General features: G+C 40.1%; 1 protein-coding gene and 1 long non-coding RNA gene across 3 annotated transcripts; both read right to left on the bottom strand.

Annotated features, from left to right (window-relative positions):
- Positions 1-4,330: 4,330 nt before the first annotated feature.
- On the bottom strand, positions 4,331-4,917 carry LOC148849649 (uncharacterized). The gene is made up of 2 exons (XR_016100958.1): positions 4,723-4,917; positions 4,331-4,614 (listed from the first exon to the last, which is right to left on the bottom strand). It is a non-coding gene; the product is annotated as an uncharacterized LOC148849649 (long non-coding RNA).
- A 1,857-nt stretch (positions 4,918-6,774) lies between these two features.
- On the bottom strand, positions 6,775-24,794 carry SR45 (arginine/serine-rich 45). Of its 2 annotated transcripts, XM_088950715.1 has the most exons (12): positions 24,447-24,794; positions 23,503-23,571; positions 21,463-21,551; positions 17,831-17,877; positions 17,660-17,740; positions 17,405-17,570; positions 17,079-17,316; positions 16,921-16,986; positions 15,319-15,435; positions 13,159-13,219; positions 12,288-12,325; positions 6,775-7,115 (listed from the first exon to the last, which is right to left on the bottom strand). In XM_088950715.1, exons 1-12 carry the CDS (start codon positions 24,653-24,655, stop codon positions 7,055-7,057), a joined length of 1,242 nt encoding a protein of 413 aa, XP_088806841.1. In that variant the 5' UTR covers positions 24,656-24,794; the 3' UTR covers positions 6,775-7,054. The 2 variants fall into 2 exon arrangements, with proteins under 2 accessions (XP_088806841.1, XP_088806839.1); XM_088950713.1 differs by lacking the exon at positions 12,288-12,325 and having other exon boundaries at positions 24,447-24,787.
- Between the last annotated feature and the right edge of the window lie 899 nt (positions 24,795-25,693).

Raw genomic sequence — 25,693 nt, 5'->3', positions numbered from 1 at the left:
CACCTCTTTGGCATGGGCAGAGAAGTCCTAGTTGCCTCTTCAGCATAGGCAGTCTAAGTCCTAGTCGCCTCTTCAGCATAGGCATCCTAAGACCTAGTCGCTTCGGCATAGGCAACCAAAAATACCAATTGCTTTGGCATGGGTAAGCCAGAAGTAGTCCGTGTACAGATAGGTCAGGCATATATCCTACACTATCTATTCACCCTGGCATACAATGACATTGGGTTATTCATACTCGAATCTAGCTTGTCAACTCGACTCTTAGGAAGTAATCTATACTTAGAAAAATTTTGTGCACAAGAGTTTTTGAACTATTGTATTTCATTAATTAGATACTTTGAGTACATGGAAAAAAAAATATTACAACTGCTTCACCAAGATCGGAGACTCGAGACATCACTTATATACAAGGGGTCCAAGAAAAGAGGCAAGTTACATCAGTCGACCTAGGGTTCCTCGACCTGGGGATCCTCAGCTCCAACGGAAGCATCAACAAGTTGGTCGGTCTCCATGCGATCCTCAGCAGCACCATCTCCTTCCTCTGTCACCTCATCACCGAGGAGGTCGTCGTCACTCTCCTCTTCGGAGTCTAGGTCATTAGCGGCCTTGACGGCCATCTCCTTGGTGACTTTGGACGTCGTGATGGCACTAAGGTCGAGATGAGGGAATTCGAACCGAGTCAACCACCTGCTGAGTTTGAAGCCCTTGCGGTAGCCCGCTATCCCGACTTTGACCAACAACTCGTGCTGCTCCGTCGAAGACTTGTACTCCTCGACGGCCTTGACCTTGGCCTCCTCTATCGCCCCAAGCAAAATATCAGTTCGCTCCTTAACAAGTGCTTCGAGGTTCTCGTTCTCCCTCTTAAGAGCCTCCTTCTGCTCCTCCAGCTCCTTCTTCTCCACCATCAACAGAGTCAGCAGTTCCTCTTAGCTCACGTGTCCTTTTGCAGCTTGTTGATTTCGCTACGAGCTAGGTTTAGTTCAGTGTGAACATTTTGAGAGGACTCCTTGGCTTCCAGAGCTCGCTTCAGGTTCACTTCGGACTGATAGGCTAGGGAATGGATTGCGGAGTTTACCTGCCAAAAGAAGAAACAAAATCTAAGTATGGAGAAAAAGTTACCAAGAATATAGTCCAAAGGTAATGTACGTACCACCATGCAGTGAGTCATCGATCTAGCCCCGAGTTGAGCTACCGGTAGATCAGCCTAATGAGCAACCTCCTCTGCGAAGACTGCATCCTTGCTCTTGAGGAAACTGAACTTCGGAGTCAAGATACTCTAAACTGCCCCGGAGGTGTCACCTCTCGAGGGGGTGGCTGCCTAAGTGTGTTGAGGCTCGGATGGCGTGGTCTCCTCGGGCAAATGGGGTGGAGAAGCTTTACCTTGGTCCTCCTTGACCAAGTCGATGACTAGCGGGTGCTTGGCAACCGGAGGGTGCTCGGGGAAGGCGGTGCCGACGCTGAAAATGGTGGTATCTCCGTGGAGATGAGCCTTTTTCCCCTTCTTCATAATGCCGAAGAGCTCGGCGGTAGGAATATCAGCCATGGCTACTACAAAAAGTAACGAACAGGGTGAGTGAAAAGATCAAGATAAAACAAGAAGAAGAAAGTAAGTACAACAATCGTGATGGCGACCTACTAGGAGGACTAAGCCCAGCTTGTATGAGCTTTTCTTCGACCACCGAAGTTTTTAAACTTCAGCCCGAGCTTTGCTCAAGATCGGACTTCCTCCCGTGTCTATTTGTCCAACCTGACATCGAGATCCTGAACGGTGGGCCTCCAGTGGATTGGAAACAGCCACCCCGCAGTGTTACGAACTACAAAGTAGTGCCTCTTCCAGGCCGAGACTTTGTTCGGGAGCTCGTGCAAGAGTTTGTACCCGGGGCGAGGAGACATATAATAACTTCACCTGTACTTGGGGAGAGCACAGGCTGAATTCTTTTTTATGGACAAGATCGAGGAAAAGGTGTCAAGGTCTAAGAGTCGGTTATAATCGTGGAAAAGGGAGATGGTACCTACAATATTATGAATCGACTTGGGATAGAACTGGTCTATGGCGATGTTGAAGAATTTGACGACCTCAACTATGAAAGGGTGAAGTGGGAAACACAACCAGCCATGAGCTGCTCCTCGAAGACCACGATCTCGTCATGGTCGTGATCCCAAGGAAAATTGCCTAAGGGAATGCTATACACAAGGTTATAAAGTAGCCTATACCGAGCTACCAGGGATAAGAGCCTATCAGCTATCATTGAAGATAGGCCAAAGCTATCCAGAGCCCGACCCCGATAGGAAGTGGAGGCTGACTTGCTAGAGGCCTCGCGATCTTGCCAAGGTGAGTCTGCCTCTGACGGGTTGGAGTCCACATCCTGCGCTAAGGTATCCACCTCAACAGGATGGGACTCTGTGGCCTGCATCGAGGTGCCCACCTCGGCCCCAGCGAACTCGCCACTTTCATTTAAAAGGCTATCTAAACTAACAATAGACATGTTGAGCTAAAGGAATAGGACAACGAAATTAGAAACAAGGAAAGGCAAACTCACCAAGAAGACCAAAGAAAGCAGGATGACCTTGGACACGGGGATAGTTGACACCAAGATGGGAGACTTGGATGCGATCTCAAGGAACTCAATCATGCGGTTTGTGGTGAGAAAAACTGGTTTATAGCCACCATATCCGAGGTTCAACGGCCAAGATCTGCATGATCCAACGAATCCTTGAAAACTGGTTGCACTTCACCCAAGGTTGAAATCAGTTGAGCGCGTGTTTTGACGTCCGCTGAGTTTATAAACGGCGTGGCGTCCGCGCGTATCTGATACGCAATCTGGGTCATTTCCTGATTGAGCCAAGCGGTCATACAGGTCCGACCGAAGATCCGCCCTCCGTGTCATCTAGACATAGTGTCAAATCCACCTGGGCTCGTCATGAACTCCTCGTGCCAGATCAGGACCCCTGGCACGAGGAGTGGAGAGCAATTGATGAGGGGTGATTTGGCCTGACCTAGTAAGTGAAGGACACGTTGACACGACCTGCCAGCAGGACGACAAATCAGCAAGGAGAGCCTTGTCAGCAATTCAGGAGCCCAGGTGTTCGGGCACCTCGGTACCTAAGCCACTTCAGCACCCAAGTACCAAAGTGACATGTAATCGACTCTAGAAGCTTCTCAACGGACTCCGAATCCTCAGGATCATGTCGCGTAACAGTAGGCCTTATCCTCTCCCCGCCCAAATCGGAAGGTAACGATAAGCATCACTAACCAATACGTTACCCTCCTTCTAAAGCGAAACGGATCTCATTTAGGCAGGTCGAGGATCCCGGAGCCGTTTCATGAGACCCACGGCATCTCAACTATAAAAGGGCATTGACCCCCAAGACCCATGTACGCGCGATTAAGTGCATTCTAGCTCTCCTATTTCTCAAACTCTCAGCTCGCATATTACAATTACTGACTTAAGCACCGGAGTGACATTGCCAGGTTAGCCACCACGAGTTCTCTGATTCCCCTTTTTTCTTGTAGTTCGTGCAATCTACTTGCCAACAGACGTCCAAGCTGCCCTACAGCTAGGAGAATCCAAATCGCGCACCATCAAATGGGTTTAAGATGTGGTTGAAATTTCTTCCCTATTCAATCGGTTTCATTTTGTAAATTAATATATAAATAGTATAATTTGCTAATAATAGAAACTAAATTAATATATTTTGCGTCTGTTTGGCATTGATGTCGTTGCTCCAAAAAACAGTGACACATCAGTGCCACATCGAAGAAAATGGTGCTCCAGGAAATGCATGTTTGTTTGGGACCGTTTTTCCATAAAAAACGGTGCTCCAAGCCATGCCTTGAAATTGGGAAGGTGTGGCTTGGAGCAACGCCGAATTTGGCGTTTCTTGGAGCTATAGCTCGTTGCTACCAACAGGAACATGATGTGGCACTGAATAATAGGTACCAGTGTTGAAAATGTTTCCTGGAGCATTGGTACCAAACAGAAAACGTTCCAGGAAATGTCGTATATGAAAGTAACATTTTCAAACAAAAGAAAAAACAGACACCAGTTTTTGAGAAAATGGTGCTTCTAACCGACACATCAGCAGAGAAAAGAGTGCTATATCTGCAACATCGATGCCAAACATATACATTATTAATAAATGGATATAAATTAATGTATATATTAATACATTATCTAAATAACCTACAATTTGTTCCAATTTAATTACGAATTAATCTATTTTAATTTACTAATTAGTTTTAAGTAAATTGGTCCGGTTATAATTGACTAATTAATTAATTTATATTATTAGACGCTGTTACTTTTTTGTTTTTGGTAAAGTGACCTCGTTATCAATGAACATTAATTATCATTAACTTAATGAACATCCTCCATAAACATTAATCACGGGTTCCATTAAAGAACATTACTAATACATGGGTTGCAATACCGAATTTGGGTAACCCTCGATAGGCAAAGTGGGTCTTGGAAGACCCGATTTTACCTCATTTTACACCCGTATATTGCAGGTTAGCAGAGGGCACAACCGAAAATAGCACTTTGTTGAAAATTGGTGACTCAACGGAGATGATAGTCTGACCATAAATTACTAAATCCAGTCCAATTGACACCCCTGCCCGCACAGATCAGAAAAGTCATTTTTCGGCTCAGAAGGGTCGTTCTTCTACCAAAAATTGAAAACTACTAATAATCTGTAAAAAATAGAGTGAAAGATATATACCCGGTTCGCTGATCACAGCTAGTGAGAGGCACATTTCTTCTCTCTCCAAATGCTTGAAAAAGAGCAAAGACCTTTAAAACAGGGTTTTCCATGTCGGTCTGTGTTTAAAATCTCTCCAAATGATTGACCACCCTTGAGCAAAACAGGGTTGATGTCGGACGGTGTTTAAAATCTCTCCAAAAATGCTTGACCACCCTTGAGCAGGGTAGAACATGGAAAACACTATTGTCAATATTGGGTTGCGTTCAAAATCTTCAAAACAGGGTAGAACAGGGAAGAACAAAAAGGTAACAAAACTGACATACAGAACCCACAATAGCATTGAAAAATAACGTTAGTAAAAAATGGTGAAAGCTTCCTAAAAAACTGATTCATTCTTACCTGTGTAATAGTACTCCAGCTGTCTCAGGGGTATTCTATTTTCAATCCTCGATAATGGTGTAGCATATATGTTTGGCATGATTTCCGTTTATTAAATAAATGTTTGTATTTGATTTGTCTTTAAAATGGAGAACTTGATAAACATTTTGATCATTTAATCATGGAAAAGCGTTAAAATGAAACTTACTCCAACAATTATTGTACACGTAAATCAAAAACAAAAATTATCCATAATTATGTGTACAAAACCCTATGATGGGACAAATGCTTATTGGTGATGACATAACACCATTGATTTGATAAACAGAAGTCATACGAAACACTGCCCACGTTTGGAGTATTTCTAACATGATGATGACATAGTGATGACCTCTTCCCCCTCTCTCCCACCTTCATACCACCCTCACCACTAGCTAAATCCACAAATTTTTCCTATTATAAACCCCACTCTGAGAATCACTCCCTACAACCTCGAACAGAGCCTTATGTTAAATATCGAATTACCTCATCAACAAGCAACTCTCGATAGACAGGGCATCCCCCTTCTTTCCCTGCTCCTTTTTCTCTCCTCTATCGCAATCTCTATAGCATTAGGACTGTCAACAACCACTTTAGCACATAGCTTATCAATGGTATCAGCCAGCACCCCAACTTCTACCCCGTTCTGTAGACAATTCATCAAACTCATTCAAAATCTCTAGACAACGATATAGCCTCGTGCCGAACATTAAGATTTTTTGCCAGATTTGAAAAGTGACAACGCATGAAACCATTTAATGCAATCCCCCCCTTAGATGCTGACCACTTACACGGCCTAAAACACTATAGCCAGAGTGCTAAGCAATTGGTGCACACCACCTTACCATACTTCATACACGGGTGGGACTTCAATTCCAATAATTTCTTACTTTAGATACGAGATTGCGAGGAATAGAATAACTAGTCCGATGCTCTATAGGGTTATAATCCTCGACTAGAAATTTAGTAACATCAGCAGCAGTAACTAATCTCCCCGCAAGGACTAGGGGCTTCATATACGTTTCGTCGAGCAAAGGGCCAATGTAAGAGAACGGACCTACGCACCAGTATCACTATCGCAGGTTGCAGCCCAAGAATGCGTCATGATTAATCACCATGAAACATGGATGACATCTTAAATGCTTAATAACCAACCACAATGCGTGCTCACATTCGTGGCACGTCTTTGACAACAGAAGACCACCTTTCATTTACCATTAACACAAGCCTAACAATGAAAAGCGAATGTCCCTAGTACGGCACGTGTAGTCCGCAACACTCAAAAGCGACACATGCAAGATCTTGAGGTAACGATGGCAGCATAATTGGTCCCTACTCAATCATACCCATGCCCAAACCGAATCAGCCTAGGGATCCTATATTTACCCACCTTGAGAACATTCTGAATTTTTTTTACTCCAAATGAATGCATAATCTCGTTGTCTATAAATAGAAAACCCTTCCCTTGGGGAAGAAGGGGACTTGGAACATCCTAACAATTTCCATAGCATACTCCGAGTCCCTGTTGCTCTCTTCTCGAGTTCAAAACCAAGACCATTCTCACCACCGCCGTACACCAATATTTAGAATGCTGGTTAGTTTAAGATATGAAATCATGTAATAAAATGCTAAAAGATCAGATGCAACCAATAAAAAAAACAAAATGATTGAGCACTCCGCCCTTCAAGAATCTAAATAACACATGACCAACAATGGGCCATTCTTAAGAATACCACAAGGCATCCAACAGCAACAGCTATTCAAATTTGTGTACAATAAAAAGAAGAGTGATTCGCAACTGAAACGCCTATGGAAAATATTAAGTACATATAACGTAACCACAGACTGAAACAACCAAAATAACAAAGTCCACAACACTTCAAATCAAAAGCAGTCACATGATACCGAAATATAAAAGCCATTGCGCCAGAATTTATGGCTTAGAAGGGGAGCTGCTGCTGCGGCTGTTGCTACTAGCTCTACCCCTTGCTGGCCTGCAGAGTACGCAACTTAAAATCAGAGAATTTGAAATGGGAAAAAATGGAAAAAGGAAGCTGCTGATGCAGAGTACGCCAATGGTTCGACCCCAACCATATGGGGTCTCAGCTACATGAATCTTGTTTTGCCACATCATTTTATCTAGTGCCTTGAGAATCAACTTTTCAGTTCATGCCATGGAATGCTTCACCTAAATTCCAATGCTTACACAGGATTGAAGAACCTACTATCCGGTATGCTATATACATATTTCCAAGGTCCTTGATCGGATACATCCCTAACTATTATGAGGATAACTTCCTGTTTATTGAAAAACAGGAATACGGTTGGAAATATACAGAACCACCTGGTTGTGTTCAAAAGGCCATCTTCCACATTGTTCAAAAAATGGAGATTTTGCGGGTTCTGGAACCATGGTTTGTTGGATCAGCAATAAAATGAAAATGTATTAGGGCAGTGGTTACGTTAGTAAACCACAAAAAGAACCCCCCCCCCACACACACAGTTGATTAAATTTTCAAAGCCATACTAGATTTTAGAATAAAACTACAACAATGCAAGCAGAAAAAAGATCTCAAACCAAACTCAGCTCCTAAATAAAAGGAACTACTTACCAACGCATCAAAATGCATAACAAATCCTGCAATCCATGGAGAGATGAGTTCAGATTTGTTTTACTATTTATTTCCTTAGTTTAAAGTGGTTGTCATTGTCATAAAGTTGCTAATTTGTTGCTGATTTTATTTTTTGGTACGAGTGGCCAGGAATATCATGTCCAATACATCTGTTTTGTCTCATAACACATGTAAGAAAGAGGGAGCAGAATGGCATTTTGCCTCTCTCCATAGTTTCTCTTCCTTCTCTTCAATTCTAATTTCATTTTTTTTTATCAACAACACTTTCATTAATTCATCAATAGAAGATTTACAAAAGGAAGATAAACACGTTTATCTTCCAAGAGCAACAAAGAACCTCAAGAAAAGGAAAAAAGAAAGAAACACACTAAAGTTACAGCTTGGCCCAAAAAAGTAAATCCCGTTCTGCCCCTTGTTTAGCTAAACCGTCAGCTAGGGAATTAGCCGACCTTTTAACCCAACGTATCTTAACTTCCATCTCCCGCACCAGCCACTTGAATTTCCTCCTCTCATTATTGTACTTCCATAAGCCATTGTGATCTTTAAGCAGCCACCCTATCACCACCTCTGAATCCCCTTCAATTAAGAGTTTCCTGATATTCAACTACTTAGCTTTTTGGACTCCTACCATAACTGCAAAGATCTCAGCTCTAAAAGAGTCACCCACTCCAATTGGGCCTGAGAACATGGCAGAAATGACCCCATTTCCATCCCTAAAAAACACCCCCAATCCCCGATTGTCCCAGATTTCCCCTGCTACACCCATCAAAGTTTAGTTTCACGAATCCACTAGGTGGAGGGGTCCAAGCCACACTCATTACTAACTTAGTTTGTGTGCAATTTGCAATTTCACCCCACTTCCTCAACATGTCATCCACAGTGTAATCTGCGAAAAGCTCCAAAGATTTCAGCCACTGTACCGCCCTAATATGAATGATAGCCCTCAGATCTGCTACTCCTCTCTAAGCTTCTGAGAATATCCTGGAGTTTCTTTCTTCCCAAAGTGTCCAACATACTACAGCCCTTAGTCCTCTCCACATTGTCCTTTCCCTTTTTATCCGCCACCTAAAAAAATAAGGGGAAAAAAGGCCTTGCAAGTCTAATGGGGGGTTCCAACCAAATAGGGACAAAGCCCATTCCCAAATTGACCTCGCAAAATGGCAAGACACCAGTAAGTGAAAACCAGCCTCCCCATCCGCTTTACAGAGAACACACCACTGAGGTGACAAACAAGTATTGGGTCTCTTCTTTTAGAGTAAATCACCAATGTTGATTCTTGCTAGATAGGCTTCCCAACAAAAACTACCAACCCTAGGAGGTATTGCTATGCAACAAACCTCATCAACAGGAAAAGGAGGGAAGGTAGGGCAGGTGGACTGACTTAAGACTTTGAAGAAAGAAGCACAAGTAACAATGCCATTGGGAGAAGGTGTCCAAATTCTAGAGTCCACCCTAGTGAGGCCTAAGACAACGTTATCAAAAATTGTAATAAGGCTCAAAATAGTGTCAAAGTCTGAGTCCTCAAATCCCTTCTTAGACCCAAGTTCCACCCAATCCTAGAAATGGAAGAGGACGGGGCGGTAAAAGACGAGAATGGCTCATTTTTCAAATCGGAAAGAGCAAACAAAGAAGGAAATTGATCCTTTGGAGGGGCACTCCCCACCCAGGTTTGTTCCCAAAATTTTATGGAGTTACCAGAATGCAAATCAAAACCGATATTAGGGGAGAAAACTGGAAGTAGGTCATGAATGGCTTTCCAAGGAGAATTGCTTGTGGTCATAGCTCCAATTCCAGCGTCCCATCCATTATGCTCCAGCCCATGAATACATGCCACTATTCTAGCCCAAAGCTTCTCCTTCTCCACTAAGAATCTCCACAACCACTTTCCCAACAGAGTCATATTCCTCCTAATATTCCCAAGCCCCAAGCCACCACATGTCTTACTCCTACAAACTATCTCCCAACTCACTCTATGATCCCTCTTTTCCTCTCCCGGTTCCCATAGGAAATCTCTCATTAACTTCTCCAATCTATTAGCAACCTTCACTGGGATTTTAAACACCGACAAGAAAAAGTTAGGTAAATTAGCAAGTGTGGCCTTAATAAGAGTAATTCTCCCACCAAGAGAGAGGTAGTTCTTTTTCCATGACACCAGTCTTTTTTCGAACCTTTCCACCACCAGGTTCCAAAAGCTCTCTCTCATGGGATTATCCCCTAAAGGCAACCATAAGTAGTTCAAAGGCCAACCCGAGACTTCACACCCCAATACTTCAGCACTCTCCCTGATCTCTCCCTCCTCCAAACTCACCCCCACAACACAACTTTTCCCAATGTTAACTTTCAAGTTGGATATTTGCTCAAACAGTTGTATCACCGACTTCAAATTCCTAATAAAGCTCACATTACCGCCTTCACAAAACAGAATCGTGTAGTCAGCAAACTGCAAGTGAGTAAGAGGGGTTTCCGCCCTCCCAACTCTCCAGCCTCTAATGAGCCGCCTAGAATCTGCTCTGTGAATCAATTTCCCCAAAACCTCCGCAATTAGAATGAACAAGAAAGGAGAAAGGGGGTCTCCTTGTCTTATACCCCTACTGGCTGGAAAGAAGTCTACCATTGTCAGATTCACTAGCACTGAGTAATGACAATTCCGGACACAAACCATGATCCACTTACACCATCTAGCCCCGAACCCGAATTTAGTCAAAACTTTCCTAAAAAATTCTCAGTCCACCAAGTCATAGGCCTTTTCCAAGTCCAACTTACAAACTACTCCCTTCTTCTTATCCCTCTTAAAGTTCTCCACACTCTCATTAGCAATTAAAATCTGATCAGTGATCTGTCTTCCATTCACAAAAGCTCCTTGGTAGTGTGCAACAATATCTGGCAAAACCTTCTTCAGCCTTAAAAGACAACACTTTTGCAATGATCTTATACAAGCTATTAACCAAGCTAATTGGCCTAAAATCCTTCGGGTGGGAAGCATCTTTCTTTTTTGGAATTAAGGCTATAAGTGTGGAATTCACACCTGGATTGACAATTCCTCTCTTGTAAAACTCCTCAAATACCTGCAAAAGATCATCTTTCAAAATGTCCCAACAGTCCTGATAAAAACCCATAGTGAACCCATCCGGCCCCGGGGCTTATGTTCTATCCATAGAAAATATAGCCTCCTTGATCTCTTCTAAACTAAAGGTTCTCTCCAGCTTTCTCCTATTCTCCACCCCTACATCTGGCCAGTCCAAACCTTCTACCCACACCCTTCTACACACAGGCCTTCTTAGGATAGATTTGAAGTGCTCCACACAAACCCCGACAATCTCCTCTTGATGCACTAGCTCAACTCCATCTACTACCTATTTGGAGATCAAGTTCTTCCTTCTCCTGCCTTCTACTAGAGAGTGGAAAAACCTGGTGTTTTTGTCCCCCTCTTGCACCCATTTACATCGAGATTTTTGCAACCAGCTAATTTCCTCCTTGTGCAGGCAATCCTCTAACTGTCTTCTTAAATATCTCATGAGCTCAATGTCTTCCTCTCCAAGTTCTCCCCTTTCTTCTTTAGAGTCAAGGCTTTCAATCTTATCCAACAGGTCTACCTTTCTTTTTTCTATCCTCCCAAACTCCACCAAATTCCACTCCTTGATTTTTGCTTTCAAAAATTGAAGTTTCTTATGGAATTTCATCCCCTCCCATTCCACCAATGGGTTACACTCAAACCACCACTCCCTCACTTTGTTGTAAACCATGGGTGGAGTAACCACATTTTCAAATCTAAAGGGGGTAGGACGTCCATGCCTTCTTTCCTCCTTACATAACACAATGGGCCAATGATCGGAGGTCACCCTTGGAAGAGCTCTAGAAGCCAAGGTTCCCTAATGGACTTCCCAATCCAGAGAGAACAGGAATCTATCCAATTTAGAACAAATGGGTCTAGATTGGAGATGTGCCCAAGTAAATGTCTTATGAGCTAGGGGGATCTCTTTAAGCTCAAAGCCATCCACAAAGCTGTTAAACTTCCTCATTTTTTTTGTCACTCTCTGGTTAACTTCATTGGATTACATAGAGAATCTAATCACATTGAAGTCCCCACCCATGCACCAGGGCCCATCCCATAACCCTCTAACATCCGCCAATTCCCCCCACAACTCCTTTCTCTTTCTTCTACAAGACAAGTTAATATCAAAGCAAACAAAAAAGTTCCATGCAGAAGAGACAGGTCAATCCATATGAGAATGCTTGGTTCTAATATGAGCATTGGAGTATCTATTAAGTAGTGGTTGAAGCCCAATGGCTGGTCTGAGCTCCAATTGTGTGTACAAGAAAAAAGAACAGCAACATGATTTCTTGCCTTTTTCCAAAATTTTTCTCTTCTTAGGGAGGGGGAAGATGATTGGTCAAAGCCCATCATGTATCATGTCTTTCCAACAGCATCAAAATCAATGAACCAATCCGGAGAGGATCATAAATCAGAGAAAGATGTTTTATTCATGAGCATGGATATTGTAAACCATTAAAAATAAATTTATGATTAACTACCTTCTTGGACTACGACTCCTTGAAATTCTCCTGGATACCTGTCGTGAAATAGAGAATTAGTTGGAATTTGCACAGAGATATTCAAGTTTCCAAATTGCTTGTAAAAGCATTTTCACCAGTATCAAAATGCTTCAAAAATGCATGTCTCCCGAAGAGGAATTTGACATTAACCCAAGCCATCTATTCATTAAGACTAAGCAAATTAAACAGGTAACCAGTTTCCTTGTCTACCGGTAGGGATGCTCACAGTTCGGTAACCAAACCGGTAGTACTAATTTTTGGAAAACCGGTAACCAAAACCAAATCAAAGCCTATTGGTGAACTGGATGACCGGTTTGGGTTATCTGCCAGTTTGGTTTGTCAACTGTTCGGCTTTTTATTTTTATAATATATTATAAATAAATAAATAATAAACTATAAATATATAAAATATTATATTATATATAATAAATAATATATTATGTATTATAAATATATACATATATTTATAATTAATGCATATATATTCATTTATAATATATAGATAATATAAAATATATGAATATATGGCTTTTTTCCAACACTAAAAGCCACCATTAAAAGTTTCAACTTTTAAATAGAATATCAACCAAAATAATAGACACCAAGTTCAACATAGCAAGGTCATATGGATAAACCGTGTAAGATAAAGAGAGGCTGAAGTTATAAATCATGTCATCCTGGGTCCCACAGCCTTGTAATTGCAACACATAAATATAACCACAAATATATCAATATGGTTCCATTGTGATGCATTGTTGTTTGATATAAGATGTAGCCACATGATTCATGTACAAGAACAGAAAAAGATAAACTGCTTGATCTAAAATTGCAATACAAAGATTGAGCAGACCTTCCGAGGACTAGATTCAGATGAAGAAGACCTCCCACGTCTTTGAGCTAATGGTCGACCCCTGTAATAAAAAAATGGCAGAAGTAATTGAGAACATATGTTTTAATAGCATAGGTTTTGCCGTAGAAAGCAAGAACATATGTTTAGATACAGTAACATAATTTCAGGCTTTGACATTCACAAGTATTCATAAGTGCAATGTGGAGTTCCATTCATGTTAATTTTTTATTTCTTTTTAAGGGCTACACAACAGGGGATAGCCTGTCCCCCAACCCAAGTGGAAGCAGGATTCGATCCCAAGTCTCTGCTACAACCAACAACCAGCTTAATTTCCACATGGCGCATCATGTATGCCACATGGCTATTTTCTGTTAAATTATATTATTTTTCCTAACAATTTATTTATTTATTTATTACATAACATATTTTAATATTTCTCTCAAATTTTATGTATTTCCCAATTTGATTTAATTAGTTCATTAATTTTTCTATTACTATTATTAATTATTTAATTATTTTTCTATTTATTATTCATTTTATTTGTCTTATTTAATTATTTTTTCCTTAATTATTTAAGAATTTTCCTTGCTTTACTGAATTAATTAATAAAATATATCTACTGCTATTAATGGAAAAGGGGAGAAGTCATGTGATCCTCACATGATCACTTGAAATGCAAAGTAATACACTGACTGGAAGCATGGCGTCAAGAAATATGGCTTTGCACTTTTGGGCTCTTTTGTGCGTTTACATCGAGATCTTACTTGAAAACAAACACCCAAGGTACTTTTTGTACGAAAAAAAAAATCAACCTTACAAAAGTCCATCCAAAAAGCACCTCAGTCTACATACAGCAACACATCAGAACGCAGGAGATACCTAATTTCAAGCGTGTAAAGCCCACAATCTCTTTTCTCCTCAATTGCATTACTTCAAGTAGTTAATGTGATGTAAAACATATTACATTCCTGTTTCTATGAGCCGCCTTTGTGCCCCACCCCTCGAGGCAAACCTAAACCATGTGCATCAGTCACGTGCCTAGGTGCACCAGAGGCATGTGCCTTTTGAAAGTGTTGCGCCTAGGACCTGGACAAGGCACCTACCTAAAATGCACCTCGCCTGTGCGTCTAGACGCGCCTTTTAAATCACTGAGTTGGCCACTATAAAGATAAGAGATTTGAACTTGGCTGGATGGTTTGGGTAGAGACTTTTGCTTCATAGCCAAGATGCATTGTAGCAAAAAGGCACAAACTATTTAGAGCTTTATTCAATATGCAGTATTTTGAGGAATTTAAGGAAAGAAATAGAAGACTTTTCAAAGGAAGGGTCAAGTGCAATGAAAGGTTACGTTCAGAAAAAGGAAAGCTAGTTGTGGACTGGATTATGATCAATATGGAGTTTACAAATGCACAGAGATTTTTTTTATCCGATAACTGTTGTCTTCATTAATGACTATCAAAAAAACTGTTGACTTTATTAATTTAGCATAAAAGAATTCTGTAATTACATCACTATGCTAGTCACCTCTTCATATGGCCAACTTTCCCCAAACTTTTCTTTCCTCAATGTTCTTTCATTTTTTACATTACAAGTTTCCCCTGGGAAATCAGTCCCCATTGCAAGTGCTAAGAGCTTCTTTTGTGTCCCTTTTCAGCCTAGTCTGGAAGTGTGCATCAAGTTGTTGCCTCTTCCCATCCCTTTTTCTTCTTGTACTTTCTATTTTCCTAAAAAAATGTATGTTTCAATTTCTTTTTTCTAAAAGAGTTTACTTTCTAGTTGCTCTGAAAAAATTATTCTGTCAAATTATAGGCTTGACCAGATGATCAAGTTTCTCCAAGTTACTCTACCATTCAACTATGTCACTTAGTTAACTATTAACATTTACATGATCAAGCATATATAACTCATAAAACTCCAATTTTGCAACAAGATCAGAGAAGCGATACAATACTGTACTTTTAATAGTATTTTTCTTCTGCATAACATATATAAATTATACAAAGCTTTTGAAACTCCCAATATCTTTTTCTCCATAACATAAACTATGTTAACTGTTTTTTTTCTTTTGAGAGCAAGGGGCCAACCACATGCACTCATCCATGTGCATGCAAATAAGATCACATGCACATGGGCATTATTAGAATGTTAAATCAAAACTACCTGCGAGGAGAGACTGATCTTGAACGTGAGCGAGCAAGCCTACGAACTGGAGAACGACTGCGCCTACGATTGATAGGAGACCTTCTAGGGGGGCTACGTGCCCGTCTAGGGGGAGATCTGTAAAACAAAAAAATATATATTTATAAAGTATAATAACTCCACAATACCAAAAAAGAGACGATGACAAACAAATTTTGATAACTCACACCAACATGAAGATTGTTACAAAAGCAAAAAAGTATAACAATATTTACATTACACAAAAAAAAAAATCATAATCACATATGAAGGAATTTTCACTTAGAAAAAGGAGCATATATCCAATATACAATAAAAGTCCCAATTCCCTCTTCTACATCACCCCCCCACCAAAGAAATCACTCAACATTTCTTTTTAAACTCAACATATACAACTCTGGAATATTTCATACAACCTCCCTTCACCACACAACTCATATTTCCCAAAATCTCACCTTGCTTCCATCCAGCACAACAAACTTGATGAATCTTGCAAATTTTGAATGGAATTTCATTATCTATTCCAGACTAACTCCATCAGAAGATGAAACCTCCCTAATAATCTAGTTGCCCCATACTTGCATACCACCAATTTCCTCCATAATAGATTCTTCCATTTACTAATCTCCATAGCATTTTCTCCTATAGAGAAACCTGTTCATTTCTTTAATTTTTGTAATCTCCAAATCTGCTAACATCTTTTTTTGGAATGTAAAAGCAAAATTATATTAAAGATAAGAAAATAATACAACCTAATGGCAGGTGTTAAAGAAAAGAAACATCTCAACACCTTATCCTATTTTATCCAGGTATAACCTCTTCCCTTTCCCAACATTGCTCAGAAAATTCCATTGTATTTTCACCCTTTAATCAGATATTTTTGCCATAATTTTTAGAATGTATTGAAAATATACAAGCAAACTGACAATGAGAACTTTTAAAGTTCAATGGACCAGGCTAGTGCATTTCTTCCAGTTATTTTTCATTTACCAGAATATTCAATTTTGACAAAACCAAAGAAGTACCAAAAATAGTAAAAATAATAAAAACATGATTGTAAGCACTAATAAATCTTTGTGTTAAGTGATTAGCAGTTCATATCACTTCATTCCCTTCTTCACTACTAAGAACAAATGCCCACTCCTTTCCTAATATTTGCATTTGATCTCCATTATTGAATTAAGGCCAACAGACCAAGCAAAAGCCCGTGTGTCAAGATATGGAAGGAAAGAAAAGTAACACAAGAAAAAATTTTCCTTCTACTATAAATCTTCACATCCAGTGGGCACACATTCCAGCAATACATTTAATTTTCTACAAACCAAAGGCACAGAAAAAAATACCCTCTCCATAAGGAAATTACAATTGCCCAGCAACTTTCTAATAATAGCATGAGTAAGAGGAACAATTTTGATCAGGGAAAAGCAAATAATTTCACTCCAACCACTGTGAAACCAAACACAAAAGCTTACATGCCAAACTGGCAGCATGCAAATTTTCAAGATCAAGTTCCAACTGGGTATAGATTTTTTTTATAATAAATATGGATGGAACCTTAAGTTTTAGCAACTAAGACCAGCTTACCGCCGCCTTGGTGGAATGGGGGAGCGTTTGCGGACTGGACTACCACGTACCCTTCGGGGAGAAGCTCTATCAAAAATTCAGAAAAGAAAGTCAAAAACAATTACTCAAGAGTCGTCAGATTAATCAAGTCCATGAATGAGCACATAAGTGATGGGTACCGTGCTGGTGACCTATGTCGCCTTGGAGGGGATGGAGAACGTCTTCTAGCTGGTGATGACAACCTCCTCCTAGGAGGTGTTTCACCACGGCGATATGGAGATTCTCCACGACGACGAACAGGAGACTCCACACGTCGACGTTGAGGAGAGTCGGGCCGCCGGCGAGGTGATTCACCTCTTCTATGAGCAACAGGGGATCTTCTCCGTGGTGGTGAAAGAGGTTTCCGGCGTGGAGAAGCTGATAAAATCAAGTATACACAAAGCTATAGAGTGCATCACAATTAATTGTACTGTGAGAATAGAGCAATGCCTTAATATGGACCTACATTCTCTCTGTCGTTGTTGACCATCATTTTCAATATCAGCACCAACATTATCCTTCTGGGGACCTTCTCTCTTCTGAGTAGCAGGGACAGCCTTTGGAGGTGACAGAACTTTCTGCCGTGGAGGTAAGGTGAACCTTGCACGAACAATATTCCCATCAATTTGTGCCTGCACAAGCGAAATGATAAGATACCGAACAATAACCATGGTTTCACAACGCCAATTGTTCTATAGACAAACATCAAATGAAGCCATACACCATCCATGTAAAGAAGGGCTTTTTCTGCATCAGCTCTGGTCTTGAACTCGACATATCCATATCCCCGTGGAAGATTAACCTGCAAAGAGATATCAAATAGAATATTACATGTAGTGTTGGATAGGCATGTTGAAATGTAGAACATATAAGGAAAATTTGACAAGCTTACACTACGATCCATTGTCAGTTCCACATTCACAACTTCACCAAAGTTACCTGCAAGGCAGAAAGAAAACAGTGTGCTGTCAGATAGGCCACCTAGATTAACGAGTACATGCAAATCAGACACCAACAGAATATTCAGACTTATATAGCAAATAAGAACAAAACAATGAAAATTTTAGTCAGGCATAGATACGTATCTTACATCCTAACATCACCCAAATAAGTTCTAGGAAAGGTAGAAAATGATACACAACAAAAAAAAATATAAATTCCCAGGATAATTCAGAGACGGCTATCACGACCATTAATTTGATTAGATTATCATTGATTGTCTTGTTTAATTTGAGCAAGTGACTTCTAGGTTATATCTTATATTATAAAAATTAATGAAAGCACTCAGTCAGAAGTTTCTTTACTCTCTAAAGGTGGACATTTCTTCTCTTTTTATTATTCTCTCTTCTCTCTCTTTTTTTTTTCTTTTTTGATCAGAACCAATGTAAATTATATTAATTGCAAAAGTGTAGTTGCATAATAGTGGAGAGACAGTTAGCCTCAGCTAACCTCAATTGTTCCCCAATACATAGAATTTCTAGTTGCCCCCTGTTTCACCTGCCCATCTATGAGACTCTTTGCAGACCTAGGTGTCCATTGAACAACAAATCCCAATCCCTTTAATATCTCTTCCTCTCTTTTCATCTTTTCTCTCAATTTTAATCAAGGGAGAATAATGAAATAAATCAAGTAGCAAAAAGTTGATGCCAGTACCACCTTTAGCTGGGTTAGAAGAAGCATAAAGATTGGAATGGGTGACGTTCACAGCAGACAGTTCTTGAGTAGCTGACATTCAACAGCCGATTCTTGAGTGTGCTGGAATGTCGGGTTGCATGATTGGTGGGTTCCCTTTCACTTATTCTCAACTACCGGCTATGGCAAGGGTGGTAGCTCCACCGGCTTCGCAGCCTACATTGGATAGAATAGAACAGTGGTTGGCGACTTAGTGTGACAGAAAAGGGAAGTATTTGTCTTTTGGTAGATGAATCACAATCATATAAAAAGGTTTCTCTTCAATTCACTGATATATTATTGTCTCCCCTTAAAGGCACTAGCATCCATTGTAGAAGAGATTAAAAGGCTTCAATGGAAATTTTTATGGAATTTAAAGGTGGAACAAAAGAAATTTCAATTGGTAAGGCAGGAAAAAAGACGGTTAAAACATTCAACAAAGCTGTGCTGGGCAAATGGATTTCAAGGTTTGGTAGAGAGATCCGGAGAGGGAGGCAACATGCAGGACAGTGGTGGCTTGCAAATATAGTGAATTTTGGGTGGGCTAAGGGAAGTGAAAACATCTTATGGGGTGAGAGAGTGGAAGGGTATCATGAAACATAATTCTTTGTTGCAACCTTAGGGTGGGGAATAGGTCAACTATCAGGTTATGAGAGGATGAATGGTTAGAAGTGGGGAAACTTTGTGAACTATGTAATTATAAAAAAAAAATAAAAAAAAGAAAAAGCATTGTGAATTATGTCCAAGTTTTGTATGGTTTAAGTAGGAAGGAGTTCACAATCTCACAATGTTATGAGGTAAGGCAGGGAGTGATGATGCGATGTCCTGCATTTTGAAGCCCTTTGCTGGATTTTTTTGCTGAATAAATAAACCATATGAGCTGAAAATAAAATTTACAAACTGTCGAACATTCGGTACATCAAAGATTACAAAGGATTCAGTAAAGCTCTTTGCTGGGGGCCAAGGAATGAGCCAGAGTATTAGTTTATCTTTGTACATAACAAAATGAGAGGAAGGCATTGCTAGGATGCAGATCCACGAGTTTGTAAAACATTCAAAGCAACTTGGCTATCCAGACAAGTCAAAAGGATTTTCCAATTGTTGGAAGCTGCAAGTTTTAAGCCTTGATAAACACCCCTTAGCTAAAATCAGTTTAGGCTCCCACAGAGAGCGCCCCACAGCCCATCCCTCCAATGAATTGGGAACATCTCCCCATGAGTTGCAGAGGAGGTGTTCCCAATGCATGAGCAAGGTTCAAAATATAGACACAGGCTGATACACCGGATGGGGCATATCAGCCTGCATCGAAGGCTGCCTTAAATATTTTTAGTCTTTTTTCCTTTCAAACTGGTTTAGGGAGGTCGGTTTAAGGCCCATCTACTCCCCTGAAAAAGGTGGGACCCTCAAAACACTAAGGTGGCGTTTGATAAATCTGAAAAGTTAAAAAGATATTAGAAGTGTCTGAAATCTGAAAAGAGAGTGTTGTTTTTTGACTTTTTAGAGGTTCTGAATAAAGGTTGTTTGTGTTGGATTAAACCTTCATCTGAAGTTCACTAATTTTACTATTTTACCCCTAAATTAGACTATTTGGTTGCAGCAGCAAGAGAAAAATAAAGGAGAGAGAGAGAGAGAGAGTGTATGTGTGTGTGTGTGTGTGAGATCCGAGGGTATTTTGGACTTTCGGCCAGGCCTGAAATGCATCTGAACACGTTCAGCGCCTGGCCCATGTCTTATTATTTCAGATCTGAAAATAATTTTCAGACCCAAATTCAGATACACTTCCAAACACCTCTGACGTCTGAAAAGCAACATTTTCATACTTCAGAGATCTGAAAAGTGTTAACAAACGCCACCTAAGTATAGTGGCGTATCAAAGGATCAGCAATACAAAATGTATCAGTCGTACGCCCCAATATGTTGCGATATTTCAATCCTTGTGGACAAGGGGGATGGGCTGTGGGGCATGCTGTGTGCAAGCCCATCCATACTCCATTAGCTCAGCCTCATCAACTAACCTGGAACTAGGAAATTTACCACCATAAGCGTTCAGAGACCCTTGGTGTATTTTCCACCTTTTGAGGGAGGCGCCCTCCCAAGCATCTAGTTCAAAAACATTCATTCACCTAATAAAGATAACAGGACACATTACAAAGCAAAGCCTCTTGGAATGAAGCTAGATGTCATGTGAAAAAAGGATATAATCCTAACTTTTCTCCATCCTAATAATAAATGATAGCATTCAATATGATGGCTTCAAAAAAAATAGCATTTAATATGCTACTTACTTTGTGGATAAGTTTGCATGATAGCATTTAATATGCTTCTCTAAGGGCAAAGTTGCAAGACAAAATTAAACAAATTATCATACTAACAAATGAGGTAGCATTTACTGTGCTATTTACCTTAAAGGCAAAATTATTGAGAAAGAACAACAGAAATAGTGTTGAAATGGAGAGACAACGACGTCCTTGACAAATCGGCATAACTATTGGACCAAATTTATGCTGAATATGACAGGCACCAGCCAAACCCAAACTTGAATAGGCTTAAAATGGGGTTGAACCATCCTAAGCAACTGTATTTAAAACCTAGACCCAGTTTGGCCATAACAAGGCATTACAAATTTACAATAACCAAGGATCCTCAGAAAGTTTCATGAATACAACCTAATAACAACCTGGGAAATGGGGATCTAGGCATATCTCAGCTCACATGATGCCCAAAGAGAAAATCAAACAGAAATAATAAATATAGGCATATGAATTAAAGAAGAATGGACATCAAACGCTCCAAAAAGATCCATTGTCCATCATAAATTTGAATACAATAATAACAAGAAAGACAACAACTTACTGAATATTTCTCTCAAGTGGCCTTCATTGACATTCCTTGTAAGCTGATCAATGTGAAGAACCACAGACTCAAGAACTGGAGATGCTTTCCTGAAAGCATAAAAATATATAAGAGAACATGTGCAATGGATGCTACAAATGTCCAAGTACAGAATAAGCAATTGATCTCTTGGGCTGTGACTCAATAAGGAAATTCTAGAACATAGGCAAACTACATTTTTAAATTTTCCAATAAAAATAGCATTCACTTGAAACATCTTCTGGAGCAAATCGCCATAAACAACATGATAGACCTTAAGCCGTAAGGTAATATGATTCTTTTATGGTGAGCATATAGTTGCAACATTGCAGACCAAACATCTAAAACATCTCAAGGGTGATGAAAATCTTGTAATGCCCTCAGAGTTAAAACCTTATACCAGCAATAAGAATTTCAGGTTTTCACTAAAATGCATCTCTTTTGATTAAATAGAAGTTCCATGCAGTGATTTAAAAGGCATGGCTAGGCGCACAGGCAAGGCACGGTGATGAAAATCTTGTAATGCCCTCAGAGTTAAAACCTTATACCAGCAATAAGAATTTCAGGTTTTCACTAAAATGCATCTCTTTTGATTAAATAGAAGTTCCATGCAGTGATTTAAAAGGCATGGATAGGCGCACAGGCAAGGCACATTTTAGGGTAGGCGCCTCGCCCAGGTCCTAGGCGCACACCTGGTGCGCCTGGTGCACCTTATCCCAGGCATGCGCCTTTTGAAAATTTGAGGCTTTTTCCTTTTTTTGAGTCTAGCAGCTGGGCCAGGGGCTCCGCTCCCGGACCCCCTTGCCACGCCCCTTGAGGCAAGCCCAAACAAGTCCATGTTAGGGTCTTAAATTCTGAGTTTTCACACAAAAAATAATGATTTTATAATTTTAATTGCTTTTAAGAAGATATCTTATTAGGATGAATGAATGGACAAAATTACCAAATAGGGGGTTCTCGAAGCTTCAGTTGCCTCGAGGGGCGTGGCATGAATTAGGAATGTAATATGTCACAGTAGCTACTTGATTTAATTGAGATAAAAGAGATTGTGGGTTTTATATGTTAGATTTCATTTTAAAATTCTCATTTGAATATTCTTTACAATATTATGTTTATTTATTTTAATTTTAGATAATTCATTTTTTAAAACATTTATTTTAAAATTTAAGTTTATATTTTTATTAATATTATGTTTTATAATTTTTTGGCATTTTTTTAATTTTTTAGCTTTTTTTTAAATTGTACACCTTGCCTCGAAAAAGCGCACGAGCACAAAATGGCCCTTGTGCCTTTTATGCACCTTTCGCTTTTAAAACACAGGTTCCATGGTACCCTTCTTTGTTTAGTAAAGATGGACCTCCATTAAATTTTGTAAAACAAAGGACAAAACACACTACTTAGATTTGCCTTTACACGAGGGATTATCAGAAAAGCAAGAATATGACAAAGCATAGCCAATCCCATGAGAGAACTTAAAGATTATCTCTCAAATTCATATTATTATGTTCTTTCCTTTTCACTTTCTCTAATTGATATTGACCAATTTATTATCTTAGTGGTAAATAGTTAGACCTTTTAAACATGAATATGCAATCCTCTTTTTGTATGGTTTCTAAGAACAAGGTTCAAAGTACTGATACGTATCAGGCCGTATCGTATCGGGGACTTCCCGATATGCCCTTACAGGGGTGTTTTGGGGTCCCGACCAGTTCAGAGGGTGGGTGGACCTTAAAACGGCCCCTCTGAACCAGATTCGGAAAAAAAATAAAAATAAAAAAAGGCTACCAGTACTGCCCGATATGCCACCACCGGCATATCGGGCGTATCGATATTTTGAACCTTGTCTAAGACATTTATGACAATGCCTATCAAAAAAACGGAGAAGTTTTAAAAGAACAAAATACATCCAATCACTTCCCTCAGCACCTACCAATAAAACAAGGCACTTCAAAACTGGCAGAATTTTATGAAATGAATGAAAGTTTACAACATTAAGATGGCCATTTAACAGGTAATCTTTACCTTGGCGGTGGTGAAGCTCGTTTAGTTGGTGGCTGCGGGGAGTGACCACGCCTGCCTGCCCCTAAAGGACTGAATATATAAATAAAGAATATGACATTAGTCATGCGCCTTGGGGTAAAAACATATTTTCAGTGAAATAGAGGAAAAATAATCATAAAATCATCAAAAATACCAGCCTACTTGCTTCAAAAAGTTATGCAAACAATATGTAACACTTGTAAACAATGGATTATTGCCAATGTATTGTAGTTTTTAAACATATGACATGTAAGGATATTTTAAAAAAACACCTCAGAAAAAAGACAAATTAATTGAATTAACAAGACAATGAAACCATGGTTAACTCCTGCTTACCAACCACATACCTAGAGCAAAAGAAAAAACGGTTTTGTAACATATTCGTTGTTAAAATAAATCCTTGGTTACTTTCTGCAGCAATTTAGGTTGTTCCTTATGGGCATCACAAAGGTCATTATAAATTATAAACTGTTCAAGTGCACTGAAAAAGAAAAGAGAGAAAAGAAATCCCAAATCAAGAAATAATGCCTGGTTTTTGTGTACGAAATATCAAAACCATCTAAACCCTGCAGAAACCCACTCATGGAAAGAACAATGCTGAAACCAAAATATTATCTGCATACCCTCCCAACTTGTTAAGGAAACAAAAGAATGACACTTAAAGACTATGAAACCCTAACCATTGCAACCATACAAATATTATCTGCATACCTTCCCAATATTATCTGCATATGCACTAGAAACCCACAATTGGGCATTACACCGCTAGAGAAGCTCCCTAAGCAATAGACATTTGTATGAATCCTTACAATATAGTCGGATTTTGTTCAAAATAAAATTGATTTTGACATATAATGGAACACATGAAGCTACGAGAACCCTAATTTTACAGAAACGAAAGAGGAAGGACGTGTGTAGAGAATAACCTTCTTCTCTGTGGCGGAGGGCTTCGGCTAGAACTGACGCTCCGTGATGGAGAGGAAGACGAGGAGAAAGACTTGGATCGAGACCTGGAGAACGACCGAGAACGCGAACGAGAGCGAGAATCCGAACCAGAAGACGATCGAGACGGAGATGACGAGCCTGACCCAGACCCTGAGGGGGTCGCCGGTCGACCTCGACCGGGCTTCGCCATGATTATCCTCACAGTGAGAAACGATGAGAAGTTTAAAACCCTAAAGAAACCCCAGCAGTCGGGAGAAGGGTTACGCCCGTCCAGTGCTTTCACTTGCAAATAAGGGAAGTGCTTATCATTTCTAATGCACGTGTGTGTCGCGTTGCCTTGCACGTGTTATGACGTTTGTACATCAACTAGCGGGGACCCAATGGCGTCAATGGGTAAATTTCAAAGACCCCTGTACAATGGGATCTGTGACAAAGACCCCTGTATTTTGAGACAAAGACCCTTTGTACTATAACCATGAGACAAAAACCCCTTTGACCGTTAAGTCAAATGACGGAATGCATTAAATTACCAAAATATTTTACTAAATTTTTTCTATTTTCTATTTTTTTTCCTTTTTCTCTTAAAAGCTATTTTCCCTTTCTTCTCTTCGTTTCCCCTTCCTCATCGTCCTCTCTCATTCTCTCTCTCCCAACTCTCTGAAATGAACCATCGTGGCACTTTCTCATGTTGGCTTGCAGCACCTTCACCTCCACTCTCATTCTTTCTCTCCAACTCCCTTGGCTTGCCACACCTATGCCTTCGTCGTGTCCTCTCGCATTCTTTCTCTCTGTCCCAACTCCAAGGACGATCTTGCCAAGGAAGCTGCCAGCTTCACCTCCCAGGTCATCATCATGAACCACCCAGGCCAAATCGAAAATGGTTACGCCCTTATGCTCGATTGCCACACTTCCCACATCGCCGTGAAGTTTGTTGAGCTCCTGGCCAAGATTGACAGGCTATCTGGTAAGGAACTCGATAGCGCCTGCTCTTCCCCCTACTTCAGCGCTCCTTCCAGCCCCAAACGTTTTGGTGAGATCTTCCAGAGTGTCCAAAACCATCCAGAAATCAAAGATATTGCTTTCCCTTCAAACCTTACTGCAGCGGAGAGTCTACTGTTCTCTGTCGACTTCCTGTTCTCCGTCTTCCTACAGTGGAGAGTCTACTACAGCGGAGCATCCAAAACCAGCCGACTCTTCATCTTCCTATTCTCCGTTGTCCGTGTTTAAA

The sequence above is a fragment of the Nelumbo lutea genome, chromosome 6 (genome assembly GCF_056320005.1).
Source record: "Nelumbo lutea isolate HS-2025 chromosome 6, American lotus-T2T, whole genome shotgun sequence".
NCBI lineage: Eukaryota > Viridiplantae > Streptophyta > Magnoliopsida > Proteales > Nelumbonaceae > Nelumbo > Nelumbo lutea.
The sequence above is the reverse complement of the archived record's forward strand: the minus strand, read 5'-3'. Positions and strand labels throughout refer to the sequence as shown.

What these genes read in the sequence shown, in the direction of transcription:
- SR45 (XM_088950715.1), bottom strand. Translation starts at nt 24,655, where the DNA reads ATGGCGAAGCCCGGTCGAGGTCGACCGGCGACCCCCTCAGGGTCTGGG. An exon ending in CCTCCGCCACAGAGAAGAAG is followed by an intron (nt 23,572 to 24,446) that starts GTTATTCTCTAC and finishes TTATATATTCAG; the next exon opens with TCCTTTAGGGGCAGGCAGGC. An exon ending in CCCTTCTTTACATGGATGGT is followed by an intron (nt 17,571 to 17,659) that starts GTATGGCTTCAT and finishes TCGCTTGTGCAG; the next exon opens with GCACAAATTGATGGGAATAT.